Below are 16,278 nucleotides of genomic sequence, written 5' to 3'. Positions count from 1 at the left end.
TATATATATTATTATCTTTTGATAAATGTTTCTTACGACAGTATCATTTTTTCCGTGGAATGATACTTAAACACAAAGAATGCAGCACTGAAAAATCAATAGAGGTTAATCATCTAAGTCATTAACATGGAGAACTTCTCTGTGTGTTAATCCAGCATCTGATAATGTTAAAATTTCTCTACACGGATATAGAATTCTCTTCGGAAAACTGGTAGTTATTTCAAAACTCACTGGAGAATCTGGTTGACTAAATATCCAATGATATACATCCTAAAAAATAAAATCAATTGTCATAATATTAAAATTAGGTAATAACAAAAAGGTAAGAAATAAATGACGCACTTCCAACGTGTCAGACATTAGAAAAAGTCTTTTCATTGTCCTTTCTCCAAGTTTAATTTGGAGGTGACATGCATTAGGATTAGTAGGCTCTGGTTCAAGAGGCACTTTACAAACAGTAAGTTCTTTCTCACGACGAATACGTTGAATTTCCATTTCTTGCGCATTGAGTTGTTCTTTTTCTCTAGCCTCTTGTTCCTCGCGCGCTCTTCGTTCCTCTTCTCTTCTGCGATCCTTTTCTTGGTCTGCACGTAACGATTCCTCATACGCTTGATCTTGTTGTTGACGTAAAGATTGTGCAGCACTACGTTCTGCTCTATAATATAACATAATATATTTAACACAAATGAAACTACAATTTTTATATGGATATTTTGATGTTATTTTCTACCTTTCTTGGCGAGCTTGTATTAAATTAATTTCGTTGTGATCTATAATTGTTTGCAAACGAGATATTAATTCGGAAGGCGATGGCGTACCTTCCATCCTGAAATATAAATATAATTTTTGATAGTATTACATTTGTAACTGTAAAAAATAAATAAGGAAATTAGAAAAGAAATATATATATAAAATACTTTACATACCGGCCTACTATTGTCATTCTATTATCTTTTAAAACAAGAATAGCCAAAAATGGATAAGAACCAGATTTAAGAGCTTCTGCTACTTTGTATCCTTCACCAGACTGCATATTACATGCCCAAAATAAAGTGTGTGTATTTATATATCGAACAACCTCTAGATTACCTAATGTGTTCCTGTGTATCAAAATTTAATCGAGATTATTTACTTTTTTCATAAAATTTTTAATAACTGAGTAATTTAAGAACTACCTGCACCACTGATCAATATTTTGAGCTTCATCTTTATGCAGATATACCAATAAAAACCTCAATTCTTGTTTTGCATCAGAAAGTGCTTGGCTGTAAGAACCTTGATAAAAAACAGGATGACTACTACCATAGCTTTCCTCATAAGACCGAATAAAGCTAATTACATCTTCCACAGGATCAGATGATACTTAAAATGTAATTGATAAGTTAGTTTCCTTTGCAAAACTGTTTTTTAAATTAATTACAAAGAAAACAAAACATACCAGGTCTAACATTTCCTCTAAATATTGAAAGAAGTAGTTGTAGAATGCTGATCATTCTTTCATAGCATAATGAGAAGATGTACCATAAATAACTACCCCTGCCATTAGAACTTCCAGAATAATGAAAATATATTCTAGAACTGCTATCATCAACAACTTGTGGTGGTCGTGATCTTGAATCCTGTGCATACATTGATGGTCTTCCTTCATATAAATTAAGTTGTTCCTAAATAAAGGAACAATCTAATTACATTGCAGTTATACATAAATCTACTTTTGTTAATTCAGAGAATAATTAGTAAATATTGCATAAATAATAAAAATAATATATATCATTCTTCAAGGATTCCTTATCAATCCCTGATGTATTATTAATGCTTGTATTACACAACTGACCTATATAGGATACAATAATTCAACTTTTTAAAATCTTTGTGAAATAATTGCAGTTACATATCAATTTCTTTATCTAATATTATATTCGTAAAAACTTTAATTTTGCGGCTACTAATAATAATCAAAGAATATATAGCAAGGAAGTCTACCTGAACTGCGACTTCCAAATTCCAATTATGCCTCTGTAAAACATCTCTACATATCGACAAGTCTTCAATGCCTGTCAAATCCTAGAATCATCATAATGTTATTATTCTATCATGGTACCAAAAATGAAATTTGAAATTGAATACAGCATGTGATACAATGATTCACCTGAAACTGTAGAATCTTTTCAGTTTGATCACTGCTAAATCCGTTTAACGCGAAATCTGCCATATCAATATATTTTGTCAGCAAAAGACTAGAAAATTCTTGACAATTGTATAGTTACGCGGTTCCACAGAACGATTCTGAATTCATCAGCTAATAGAAAAACCAGGCACTCGAACAAAATTACGATCAAACTGCGCAAGCATTTGGAGCGTGATACCGAGAATGTTTAACCTCAAGTGTACACGATCTCCAGTTTATGGACCTCTGTTCATTATCATCACGACACGTTTTGTCTCGTTGTTCTGTTCTATACTCAATGTTTTCGGTGTCATGACTTTTTACGATAATTTACAGTTTCAAGGTTCTATTTCATGCGACACGGTTTTAAGTGACGTCAGCTGCATGTATTGGTGAAACGACAGTCAACGGTTTTTCTGTATTGCTATTGGTAGAATGTTATTTTTGCTAGCAACCAATAATGAAAACCGCAATTAATTATCACATATTTTACAAAAAATTTGATAATAATAATACTTTATATAAATGTCTAACGACATATTATCTGTAAATAAAATGATTATTAAAATTTGTTGATGTATAGTTACAACATAAAAATAACCAATGACAATATAGTACAGGATTTTGAACTCACATTATTTTAAGTTATTTTATTTTATTTGGAAGAAGCATCATTGGTTGTACCATAGCATTCACTGTATATATGTTATAAATGATAGTAATCCAGTGTCATTTCTTATATTTTATGACTGGTCCTTTTGTTCATTGAAATTTATATCATATATCTGTTACTCTAAATTCTTATGTAATTTTGTATTGAAATGAATTCGAATGAGAGTTATGAACCTGATATTAAAATTGAAATTCAAAAGACACTGTTTTCCATTAATGGGATGACATCAAAAATGTAAGATTTAAATATTTATGCAAATTAAATATGTTTGTTCTGATACATATTATTTTCATAATCAAAATAATGATACTTAAAGACACAAAAATTTATTAAATAAACGAAAGTAAACTAATAGATTTTTTTCTCAGAAAAAATGAATTAAACGTAATAAATGACCTTGTAAAAAAGAATGGACAACTTCACACTGCCGTAGTTGATGCAAATGAAATATTAACTACAGTAGCAAAGAATATGGACATAGATGTTAAGAATGTTTTGAGTGACAATGAAAATGGAAATACATTGCAATTCAATTTAAGAAATGCTGTATCTTCTGCTGATTTCCAAGAAAAAATATTAACATGCTTAAATAATATGTAATTTTTATTTTTATTATTAAATTTATATTGATATATTTATATTTACAAATTATTTTATACCAAAAAATAGAAACAAAATTTACATTTTTTTGATTTCTTTTTATCAACTATTTGTTATTAATTATATATTGTAATATCATAAAGAACTAATAAATTTACAGCTTAGATTCTGTCAACCAATTAAACTGTTGTCTTTTGCGATCAGCCTGGGGATCAATTGCAATATTTATTAAACTAGGGGAATCATTAATCTGTAAAGAAATTATTTACTGTTAAAGTTGGTGATTATTTTAAGAATTAAATGGAAGACAGAGACTATATATACTTGAAGGCATGTTTTGAGTGCACGCTGTATATCCTGTACAGTAGTGCAGAAGAACCCTTTGCAACCGAACATTTCTATCATTTTTTCATAATGTACTTCGGATGTTAACGAATTCGGCGGTGTTCTAAAATCATTGATATATATTATCTATTTTTTTTATAAATGCACTTCCTTATAAATACTAAGCAACTTACACTTGTGTTGGTTCTCCTGAAGCTTGTATTTGTCTAAATGTTTCTTTATCTAAACCACTATAAATGCCATTGTTATTTACAATGATAATAATAATGGGCAGTTTATATCTAAAATATTGAAAATTATTAAGAAAATTAACTTATCTTTACATTTAGTAGTTTAAATTACATACCTAAACATTGTTTCAATTTCCATACCGGAAAATCCAAATGCACTATCTCCTTCTATACAAAAGACTTTCTTTGTTGGGGAATTATTTTTATAATAAAGGGCAGCTGCTATGGCAAAACCCAAGCCAACGCCCATTGTACCAAAAGTAGCGGCATCTAATCTATGACGGGGTTCATTATTTAATAAAATTGTTTTCCCAATGTCCATTGTATTAGCTCCTTCTGAACAAATAATACTATCTATAAACAAAATAAAAATATTTTTATTACCTATTTTCATTATTATGTAATTAAATTTGTGTAGTATATTTTATATGAAAACTGTTATTAACCAGGTGGAATAATATCTTGAATATGTTTAAAAACAGCATAGTAATTTAATGGTACTGAGACATCCATTGATAGTTTCTGCAAAATAAAGGAAGAGTAAAATGTTATTTTGTACACTAATATTGCTATATTAAGTTTACCTGAATCATTGTCTTATTTTTATTTGATTTGGCTAGTAAATTCATCCACCAAGGGTCATTCTGATTAATAGACCAATTATATTTCTTTAAAATATTAACAAGGCTTTCCACAGCAGTAGATATATCAGACTGAATTGCAATTGTGGAGGGAACAGAATTATGCAATTCTTCTGGGCACAAGTCAACCTGCAATATAAATATTGAATTTTTTTCCATAAAAACTGTTTTAAAAATTTACAGTACCTGTATCACTTTAACATCAGGTTGAAAACGAGGTGGTTTGCCAAAGTGTAACATCCAATTTAATCTGGCACCTAATAACAAGATGACATCACTCTGCTGCAATGCATATGTTCTAGCACTAGAAACACATCGTTCATTTGTGTCTGGAACAACTCCTTTTCCCATTGGCATAGGAAGAAAAGGAATACCAGTTGTGTATACAAGGCTTCGGACTTCATTCTCTGCTCTTGCATAGGCAGCCCCTATAATACAAGTTTGCAATTATGCATAATTCTTTTTATATGACTTAAATATATTTCTTCTTCCGTGATGGATTTCTTAATAATACCTTATTATTAATTACCTTTTCCTACAATCAACAATGGTCTTTTTGCTCGCATGAGCAAACTAGCTGCTTGATTAACTAATCGATGATCGGGAAATATCAGTGGTGGTGGTAAACATTTCGCAACTTTATATATTTTTTCTTCGTCGACTGATTGATTTAATAAATTGGCTGGTAAATCCAAATATGCGACACCTGAAAACATTTTTGATGTAAGACAGTATGCTATTTCGTACGTCAACTGTAAATTGTGTACAATAAACGTACCAGGACGACCGTAAGTAGCGAGCCGAACAGCCTTTTCTACATGAAGCGGTATTAATATAGCGGATGGCGGTCTGACGGCATATTTACAATAGGGTTTACTGGATTCTACCTGTGGCCATTCCTGAAAACCTCCAATTCCTTCGTGATCTTCAGAACACGACCCACCTATTACAATGAGAGGCCTGCACAAAAATTTACATCACATAAATTATTAGTGATAACTAATGTTAAATATACAATGAATGCTTCCTAATGCTTTTATACCTTTTAACATAGTTGATACACGACACGGTTTACATAATCATTATCTAACTTACTCGCTATGTGTTTTCTTTAATAATATGGTACAATGAATACGAACCAAGTTATGTAATTGACCATAATCATTTCATATAAGATTACAATTCTGTTACGAGATGAAAGATATGTCTATTAAAGATGTATTACTCGTAAATCGAAACAATAATATAAAAATTTAAATTGCTTTTCCTCGCGAAAAATAAATATGGGTTGCATCTTCAAAACACATATTTTTAATTTCGAACAGTTACAATAAAAACTATTTACTTTATAAAGAGTAAAAAAGAAAACTGAAATGCAGCTCACCAACAGTTTACTTGAGCATTCGCCATACCACCGATAACGTGAAGTAATCCTGGTCCAGATACACATAAAACTACTGCAGGCTTTCCTAATAAAAATTGTTTAGTAATTAATTAATGTAAGGTCACCGCAATTCGTATTAAGTAGAGAAAAAGACATATGTCGCATATGACAATTCCTTTCATACTTTTGACAATTCAAATTTTTCCCGCTTACTTGTTAGATATCCGTAAGCTTGCGCAGCATAACATGCAGCTTGTTCATTCCTAAATCCAAGGTAATGGAGACCCGTAATTTGCATGGATAACGCTAAGTCGATTACAGGGTGTCCCATTATTCCGAAAACATACTCAACACCCTAATTAAGAAAATGAATGAAATAGAGTTTTTTTCAATATAAGTAATTATATTCTTCATGTTTTATATATCTCATTGGATAATTAATATAATACATGGTTTGCAGAGTACATGTATGATATGTGTACGCTCCTAGAGGTATTATCAGGTTCATACAAAATGAAGAAGACGGCTAAAGATTATAAACTCGCGGGAAGACACTAAAAATAGGTACAATGGATAAGTTAATTACACACTGGACTTCATTTTTTGTAATTCGTACATTATAAACAGAGATGATAAAAAATTTTCCTCGTAACGTGCTGTGCGACTTCGAATATTAACGCGAGTTCGAACTTAAACATTTAAAAAATTTCTGCACAAGTGCAGTACTTACGTACGTACCCATTATCAAGAAAGCTTTTACGTCGCATTGAAAAGATGGGTAAATCTGCCTTGTGTGCATTTTATCGAAAAAAGTCAAGTTCTGTTTACGAGCTTTTAAGTAATTATAATATTTTTAGTGTATTTTACTTTATTTCCTCTTTGTTGTACAATATTCAATTAGGAAAGTGATTCGAATACGATTAAATAAAAAGTTCATTAAAGCGAAAACAGGATGCTTCGTTACGGAACAGAAAACGTTCCGCTTATACCGAGAATAAAGAAACGTACGTATTCATCAATATCTATAAAATAATAATTCTAATAATTTTCAATGTCAAATATAAGCAATTTTATAAATATAAGTTAAAAAATAAATGATTTATAAACATTGCTTGCAACATACATTGTACACAGATTTTAAAAGTTCATAGGTTGTGTTATAGAGTGTAAGTCAGAAATTTCTGGGAAATTTCCAATTAATCTTAAATATTTTATCTCTAAAAAAAAAATTCCGATATTGTTTCAAAACTTTTTTAATTGAAGTACTACGTGGGTACTACTATAGTACTTCTATAACTAGTAAGAATTATAGTAAGTACTACTATACTCTTCAATTTTTTAGCTAAAATGCCATTAGTCAATTAGATTGATTCATTAGATGAGTATATTAAACTTTTTTTTCTTCATTTTTATGTGGCATCGTTATCTACCAGTTTTATTTTGTTACGACAAAAGCGATTATTGCTTTATCATCTACCAATATCACACATTTTTTCTTAGGAATTTTTATAAGCCTTTAATACTTATAATTTATAACATTGAATACATTGTAAGATTATAATACTAATTTTAATAATATTAATACAAAATATTGTACATGCTCTTATAAAATAAATTATCGACACATAAAAAAATATATACATATATATAATATTGATAAATATTTACATAACCTTAAATGACACTATGATATCAATTAAAAGTTTAAAAAAGGGAGAGCCATTAGAGAAAGAAAGAAAATAAGAAAGTCTGATACCTGTTCTTTCAAAGCTTCAGCAGTTATTTGGTTTCCGTTTTTCATTTTTAAATCGATCCTATTAATGCGATACGTACAAGACGTTCCCTGTCACTGCAGATTCGAGCAACTGTCCAATCCCCGGATGTGCTTTCGTACCTATTACAAACACGGCAATGAACTTTGGAATCACCAGAAAATAAAATATAATGTTTTTTGTAATTTCTATAGATTTATGATAAAGCATTTTTTTTAAATTTCTGCAACACAAACCTGTCGTACGAAATTTTGTATTAGCAATTAATCTACTTTAACAATTTTTAACAATTATATCGATATCAACCTTTAATTCCTCGTCAAGAAATATTTGAAAATTCCAATGAATGTTTGCAATATATAGTGTGGTACATAACTGTTGCCATTATTTTTCTCAGGTACTTTTGACAGCCTGACAAAAAAATATTTTATATAACAAAAGTTAATCGATATTTAGTTTGCTACATATTAAAATACAGAAAATTCCAAAATTTATTATTTTCGATAAAAAATCAACGTCGCTATAATTTCTTTTAATGGCACCCTGTATTTTTTTACTTCGTATGGTTATTGCTAATGAAAATACAAGTTGAACGACCTACTATGACCTTCAGATAACATTGACTTCAGAATTTAAGTTCGATTAACAAAAGTGTCTTATCGAAAGAAAATAGGGTTCGGAATTTTTTATATTTCAATATGTAGTAGACGAAATACCGATTAACTTTCATCAGAAAGATTTTTCTATCAAACTATCGAAAGTGCCTAAAAAATGGTAATGACAGTTACGTGCCACAGCCTGCATAATTAAACATGAAACTTACCATAGAGAACTTGTTTAATAAGGAAAGTATTTAACTTTTTCCTTTAGCTGCAAATGATTTCCAAGGTTATTGTACTTGATTTACATAGCTGCAAATATTTCCAACAAGGAAGGAAAATACAAGTGATTTCCTATAAATATTTTCTGTAAAAGTTTTCTATAAATATTAGGACCAATACTAATTAACGTTTACCTACGTACCTTAATACCAATCTTGAATAGCAACCAGGAAGATTAAATGACCTCATCGTTCGTAGAAATACGATTTTATTGCAACATCAAAAGCATATTGCCGATTAGGGGACAGGACAATTTTCAAACTGCTGTCCTTTTATTAAACACGCGTACCTGAAAGCTTATTGTTAGCGCGAAAAGGATAACGGGTCTCCGAATTATGACTTACAAGGTACTTACCTGAATTATGACGATGCGAGGTATACGCGAGACTACTTTTCTACCAATTTAAAAAATAATTTTCGCTATCTTCTTTATTTCGAAATGCCTTATTGTCAGAGTCGCGACAGGCTATAATTTGTCCTCGATGCCATGAACCGTGGATGTTTGCATATTATAGAGATTTCAATTTTCGACATATGGTATACATCGAGTAAACAATTAACCAAAGACTGAAAATGTAATCTTGTATTAAATATTTCGATATCTAAATTCAGGAACAATTCAATAGACGAAATTGCGCTGTATCCCCATCAATTACGAGAAGTAACTTTAATAATGAACATTACATTTAGCTTGGTATTGTGCTTAATATAAATATAAACCAAGAATCTCCTTTTTTATTACCATTTTGAAAACGACGAATATTTTACCTGCCAATTGATTACTCAATTACTCGTTGACCTTATACGAGGCTTAAAAGAACATTACAAATAGTACCTTTGAACGCTTCTCTACGTGGAACCGTTGATTTATTTGAGCAGGAAGATTTTACTAAGAAACGTACAATGTTTATTGTCGAAGGGTATAGAAATAGTCCTAGTGGATAAGGCGACCTAACGGTTAAAATAGATAATTATATTCTATAGGACAGGGCTGCCCGTGTCATTTGTGGAAAATGACCTGCTCTGTTGCCTAGAACATTTGAAAGTATATTTTAATATGTACGGAATATTTGAACCGACAAATTACGTTTATTCCATACAATTTTACGAAACTTTTCTTGGCGTTAAACATTTATTTAATTTACAGTGTAAATTACCTTTTTCTCCTTAAGCGATCAAATCAATGCACATCATGTAATCGATTAAAACTTAAAAAAAGGAAAGATTGAAATACAGAATTCGTTTAGTGATCTTCCACGTGCGTTATGTAATACTTTACCATTATGACCGAGTATCACATATTCTTTATCCGAAGAGCAAATTGTTTACAGCTAAGCTAACGTTGTTTATCATGATTCATTCGAAAATGCATCCTAATTAAATGTAAAATATTTTCGTCGAATAAAAAATCAGCTCTAAATTGATATCTTCGTGTTTCACGTGGGTTTTATCCAATTCTCCTCCTCAAATGTTGAATTAACTTATTTAAATTAGCAAGCATTCGTTATTGTTGGAATTAATACAATTCTCTCCGCTTTTCCAGTAGATACTGCTGATTTGTATCGTCTTCCTTCAATTAACACCATGGTTTACGTTTACACCAACAAGCTGTACTATCGGCAAGTCTGCCACCGATGGGCGAATGTTTATCAGTGCTCATCGAAGACAATGATCTTTTGCATAACAGCAGTTGCGTTAATATGCCACAAATTCGGTGGAAATACGCGCAACAATTCAAATAAGAGCATTCTTTTTCTTTTTTTTTTTTTAAAGTATGACGAAACTCGTTCGTGACGTCGTCGTGGAAACAAATTGTATAAATAAAAATCACTGACTGATTAAATACATACGGAGACATACACATATACCATTCGGTACTTTTACGAATCTGGTCAACCTGGTACAAAATGCGACGTGGTACAAGGAAAACGTCAGGAATTCTATGGCCGATACACAAATTTACGGTATAATCTGTAGACCGCAGTATTACGTAAAATGCTGGCATATTGTTGAAAATTAAGGAAGTCGCGTTCTACGATGTCAAATAGCAGTTGCACAGAATAACACACGACAATAGAATACAAATTTGCGTTTACGTTTGATCATTTCTGTAAAACGTTCGTAAATAAATAATATTACTGATTCTATCGAACAAAGCTTATTTTATGCATTCTTCTACATCTCATTGAGTTATTTTAACGAAAACTCAACCGTGTAATTGAAATTTAGTTGCAACAGCGCAAACATAATAGCATAACAGATTGATTTTTATAACTTCATTTCCACTTAATTTACCAATTATCCGTTATAAGTGCAATTTAATCATAGCAGCACGAGGCTAATTTAAAATGGCGAATTTTAAGTTAAAAATATTTAATAATCTCTCTGATGCTCCGTGTAACGTAGCAAAATGGTAACCAGTAAACCTGTAAGGGTGGCGCAGTCCAGTCCCTAAATTTTGGTGTTCTGTCCTGTTATCCCATGGAAGGGATGTACCTGGGTTCCCCACTTACTCTCACCTGCCGACCATTTAAATAGGCATGCTGGATAACCGATGTCATCAGTTACTTCTTCGGCAGTTTAGGATACGTGCCGTGTCAGAAAGTAATTTTTGTGGGTCTATAGCTTTCAAAGTCCGCTTTGTTTTTGTGCACCTCCTGAAAGATGTCCTGAAGAAAAACGTCTCAAATATCGCGTTAGTTGGTGTGTGTCATCAATTTCTTCGTTGAAACCGCAGAATGTTGAAGCAGTATTACACGAAGATTTTCCCACGTGAGTGAAACATATATATCTTTCCGTTCCATTTGTTTATTTGCCTTTCAACTTTAGTCTTGTGAAACGGGTGAATATTTCTACCGTATCAGTAGCATTCTCCATTTTATGCCTTGCATAGATTCTTAATGAAATAGTATAAATTGTTAGGCTGTTATCGAACGCTTGGTACCAAACTGCCGCTGAGTTTCAACACATGTCGAAATTCGTACGTCGGTGTTTAGTATAGCTCTACTCTTGTCGGCATAGTTTTCGCATCATACCCGTTATTTAACCTTGTTACAGGATGATCACTTAGATTGCTTAGTTAATTTTCCTTCAAGCAGTGTCCGTTGTCCGTTGTAATCATTTCGCATCGTCCCTATTTGAATTTGAAGTTCTCTTTTCAGTGTCCAATATCGTTAGAGCTCAGTAGCATGAGGTTGAAAATAAATTGTGTATTCTTTTATTTTGTCTTCTTTTTAATGTCGTAGTAAATGCTGTTTGTGCATAGAAATCGATTGGCAAGTCGGTTCAAGTGTCTGAAGGAAAACTTTTCAGTGGAATAGTACATGAAACAGGAATAGGATCTGTAATCGGAGCAGTATCAATTTTGTAAATAACAGCATATGGTAACGATAGTTTGTAAATACAGCATAGAATGCTTGGAAAGCGGTCGAGAACTTTCTTTTAAAGACGCGTGATATTTCTGTAAGTAGAAGTAACAAGTATTGTAGGACAATTCTTAATAATTGCACAGTTTTATATTTATTCCGTGTGCAGGAATTTAATTAATTGTAGTTTCATTTTTTAAATATTTGTTTCATGGCATTTCATATTAAAAATTCAATATTTCAAATTAAAATTTCTGTTTCAAATTGATTTCTGCTGAAAGTTTATAGATAGATTTAAAATAGAGTGCATAAATGAATAAGAGTTAAGTTCAAAGAAAATAGGTTTAATTAAAAATAGGAAAACAAACGATGATGTCGTTGATAAATATTGTGAAGTCATGGTTGGCATGGTAATCTGTCAAATCTTCCTTATTATTCACTGGTCAGTCAGTTGATCGTTAACACGTTTCTTTTAATTATACTCTTCGACGCCTGATGTTCATCCTTAGATCTATCCAGGAACGCCTGTCTGGTGTTCCCCAGTTTTTCACTAGTCACGATTCTATACTTTGGAAATATCTAAGTGAGTGAAAATTTGCCAGCATGATTAGTTGAATTGAAATTTTGATATTCAGTTCGGTTATTACAGCCATAATAAACATGTTAATAGAAATCATTTTTTAAAAGGAGATAAGAGAAATAATAAGCATAGTGCCAGATAGAACAAAAAGACTACGAACTTACCATCACCGATTTCATATTTTTTTACAGAATGGATTCCAAGTCGAGTTTTAATTTGCGTGATGATGTTCACGGCCTGTTGGACCAGTTATATGTGCCGTCTCCAAATGCCGATCCTCGTTGTGCCAATGATCAAAGGCGTAGCAAGTAATGGTACGGCAGGCATCTGTAGATCTGAGGTATCCCGAGTTCGTCGTGCGATCTCCTGGTTGGATCCCGGTGCCTACCTGGAAGACTATATCTTGTCAGAGAGGATTGAAGCTGCTGAAGCTGCAGTGAATCCGAAGATGCACAATATTCGGGTACGCAGGGACGATACGTCAACTCGACCACCAGGCCTGCAGCTATTCAATGGTCTACCTTTTGACTGGACGCCTGACATACGTGGCCAATTGATCGCTGCATATAGTTATGGAAATGTTCCCGGCAATTTCATAGGAGGCCTAATGACCATTAAATGGGGAGCTAAGAACGCGATTCTCTGGACATCTATAGTAGCTGCTGCAGTGTCACTGATGAGCCCGGTCTTTGCGCAAATTCATTGGAGCATTCTTCTAATTTCTAGAATAGTCATCGGCATAACTGGTGGAGTAACTTTTCCAGCGTGTCACAATTTAGTGGCACGATGGTCCCCGCCAAGCGAGAAGGCTCGTTTCGTTTGGTCTTTGCTTGGTGGTACGTTCGGTACCATTTTAACTTATCCTATGGTTGCCGGAATCGCAGAAAGCATGACTTGGGAAAGCGGATGGTACATTCCGTCGTTGCTAATGTTCGTTTGGATATTCTTCTGGGCTATTTTAACTTATGATTCGCCTGAAGAGCATCCTGGTATCACAGACGAAGAAAAGGAATACATTCTATCGTGAGTGCAGAAGTGAAGTAATTCAGCCTAAAACGTATTCTAATGATAGAAGTTTTCTTCGCTTCTTAATTGCAAGCGAATTGAATTATGATTAAAATCTTTCTATGCAAATCGTTCTATGTACTTTCTAGATCTCAGGCAGGCACCGTAACAAGCAAGAAACCTTCGTTGAAAGACACACCAATCAAGGCGATATTTACTTCAATACCGTTCATCAGCTTAGTATGCTGTCACTTCGGGAATCTATTTCTTCTGTTCTTCTATCAGAATTCGATGATGCTTTATCTTACAAAAGCTTTAGGATTCGAATTGACAAAAGGAGGCATCGCTGCTGGTTTACCTTGGGCTTGTAGAATGCTCTTTGGGTTCTTTTTCAGCTGGGCCGGTGATACGCTACAGCAGAGAGAAATGTTCCCTATTACTGTTATCCGAAAAGGCGCTACAGTGTTCTGTAAGTACTCTAATATAAATTTTTATCGGTGAAAACTGTAGCTTTCTTATTTATTGCAGCTCATTTAGTTCCTGGTATCTTCCTTATTCTGGTCGGTTATGTTGGATGCAGATTTATTCTTGCAAATATTTTTCTCGTGCTGGCGTTGGGTTTTAATGGGGCAGCGAGTATCTCAAATCTGTCCAACAATCAGGATCTCTCGCCAAATTTCGCTGGCTTTATGTACGGTATTATGAATACAATCGGTTGTACTTCCGGCATAATTATTTCTCCTATGGTCGAGGAAATAGCTGGAAAATATGGAGTAAGTAGTTTTCTATGTAATTTGCTGTGGCTTTGTATTTCCTGCTAGCTTTGCTTTTGTGTCCATTTATTGCATTCTTGCAGAAGAAAACATTTTTGTGGGAAAACGTACCTCGAATTATTTGCATGAATTATATAATTTTTTGTTCGTGTGTCCATCATTGCAATAGAATGATGGATATCTTGTTACAACCAAGTTGTGCACGTAAAGGTGCTCTTGGCATATTCGAGACCTCAGTCCAGCCTTGTACTCTGTTGCGTAACTCATAGTACGGGCAGTACTGGGAAATCGTGTGTGCGGTACTTGCGAAATGAAATGCTTTAACAATACACAAAATTTCACTCTGGGCGAATTGGAATCTCACTGGTCATTCTAAAATATACTCTATTTTCATATCCTGCTTTTACAAGTCTATTTCCTGCCGTGTAAATATATTCGAAAAAATAGAACGAATATATTATACAATTGAACTATGTATTCTATAATTTTCGCATCACACAGATGCATAAAGTACTAATTAATGTGTCAATATCGGTAAGACATACGACATGAGAAATCGCATAAATCAAACAGCAGGAGACTTCGCTAAGCTAATCCTACTCACACCTATCCAGAATCTTGTGGTGATGACGACTCGTGGGTACTACTCGTCTCTATATCATCAAATTTATAGTACGAGAAGTACCTACAAGACGCATTATCAGATGGTCCACCCGCAACGCAGTAATACGTATCTATCACTCATTGTTTACGTTATTCTTAACAGAAATATGCACATATGTGGGTATCTTAGATTCACGTACAATATCTATTACGTATTAATTAATGCTAATGCTTGTATGTTATGTTTTTATCAATAGTGATGAACTTATTATAATTTTACTTTGTAATGAATTTTTTAATCAGTTAATATATCGTTATTTTTCTTCTAGAATCCTATCGACAGGTGGCAAACGTTATTTTGGATTGGTTCAGCGGTATGCATATTTTGCATGATCATTTTTCTATTTGGAGGAAGTGGAAACATCCAAAGTTGGAATGAAATTCCGAAGACTGGAGATGATGCAGAAGGCGGAAGAAAGTGATTGTTTTTGAAACTTTTATTAACGTTAGACATTTTTGTGGCGCGAAGGTGATTCAGAACAAGCATTAGACTAAGAAATTACAAGTTACACGTTAAACTTTCTTTGTAGTAGGAACTACGATCGCGTTTTATATCTTTGACACATAGATAGATAAACTAAATTGTTATGAGCCGAAGAATATTGTAAATATTTTATAAATTTCTTAACACGAACATGTTGTAATAGATACAATTATAGTGCAGGATTTTATCAGGATCTCATACGATAAATTTTGTATACCAAATGAAATTCATAATATTTTACACAATTTAGAATGTTATAAGAAGTGTAGTTGAATGTTGGTAATTAAATATATTTTGAACCAAAATAATAACTCGTCTTATTATTTACTTTTGCTATCCTATAAAAGTAATTAGTAAAAAGTTTCATGTGTCAGTATTGAAAATAATTGTTTACGCATAAAAAATAAAGTATTTATGTATGAAATTCATATTCTGCATGCAAAATTTAACTATCTCTTTCCAATCAATTCATTATCTGGTATAAGAATCATGAAAGTTATAAAGCGTATGTTGTACATTGACTAAATGGAACGTTACGCGATTGGGTACATTCAGTTATCATATCGCAGAATGTTATAGAATTAGTTTTTTGTTTGATATAAAATTTAAAAGAAATTAAAAAAGTATTGCAAAATAAACGCAGCACGAAGAAGAAACTTTAATTTTATTTTGTAAGAACTCATTAGGTTACTACACGTTTATCATCACAAATACT

The 16,278-nt window shown here is 32.4% G+C and overlaps 4 protein-coding genes across 5 annotated transcripts; 2 read left to right on the top strand and 2 right to left on the bottom strand.

The window, feature by feature from the left end:
* Positions 1–87: 87 nt before the first annotated feature.
* Faf2 (Fas-associated factor 2) lies at positions 88–2,536 on the bottom strand. The gene is made up of 8 exons (XM_017905971.1): positions 2,150–2,536; positions 1,984–2,064; positions 1,439–1,664; positions 1,176–1,362; positions 927–1,100; positions 731–826; positions 343–655; positions 88–270 (listed from the first exon to the last, which is right to left on the bottom strand). Exons 1-8 carry the CDS (start codon positions 2,210–2,212, stop codon positions 106–108), a joined length of 1,305 nt encoding a protein of 434 aa, XP_017761460.1. The 5' UTR covers positions 2,213–2,536; the 3' UTR covers positions 88–105.
* A 452-nt stretch (positions 2,537–2,988) lies between these two features.
* Positions 2,989–3,440, top strand: LOC108551700 (uncharacterized). The gene is made up of 2 exons (XM_017905948.1): positions 2,989–3,074; positions 3,209–3,440. The coding sequence occupies exons 1-2, from the start codon at positions 2,989–2,991 to the stop codon at positions 3,438–3,440; spliced, it is 318 nt and encodes a 105-aa protein (XP_017761437.1).
* Positions 3,441–3,594: 154 nt separating this feature from the next.
* Positions 3,595–7,886, bottom strand: Hacl (2-hydroxyacyl-CoA lyase). The gene is made up of 12 exons (XM_017906008.1): positions 7,797–7,886; positions 6,254–6,395; positions 6,041–6,125; positions 5,435–5,616; positions 5,186–5,362; positions 4,843–5,084; positions 4,600–4,785; positions 4,462–4,537; positions 4,132–4,369; positions 3,959–4,066; positions 3,765–3,888; positions 3,595–3,690 (listed from the first exon to the last, which is right to left on the bottom strand). Exons 1-12 carry the CDS (start codon positions 7,839–7,841, stop codon positions 3,595–3,597), a joined length of 1,701 nt encoding a protein of 566 aa, XP_017761497.1. The 5' UTR covers positions 7,842–7,886.
* Positions 6,814–15,671, top strand: LOC108551752 (sialin). 2 transcript variants are annotated; one of them, XM_017906009.1, is made up of 5 exons: positions 6,814–7,044; positions 12,830–13,661; positions 13,793–14,112; positions 14,172–14,416; positions 15,349–15,671. In XM_017906009.1, exons 1-5 carry the CDS (start codon positions 6,993–6,995, stop codon positions 15,499–15,501), a joined length of 1,602 nt encoding a protein of 533 aa, XP_017761498.1. In that variant the 5' UTR covers positions 6,814–6,992; the 3' UTR covers positions 15,502–15,671. The 2 variants fall into 2 exon arrangements, with proteins under 2 accessions (XP_017761498.1, XP_017761499.1); XM_017906010.1 differs by lacking the exon at positions 6,814–7,044 and adding an exon at positions 11,269–11,465.
* Positions 15,672–16,278: the final 607 nt, after the last annotated feature.

Source organism: Eufriesea mexicana, unplaced genomic scaffold, assembly GCF_001483705.2.
Source record: "Eufriesea mexicana isolate 0111107269 unplaced genomic scaffold, ASM148370v2 scaffold5017, whole genome shotgun sequence".
Classification (NCBI taxonomy): Eukaryota; Metazoa; Arthropoda; class Insecta; order Hymenoptera; family Apidae; genus Eufriesea; species Eufriesea mexicana.
This window is presented reverse-complemented; position numbering and strand designations above follow the sequence as displayed.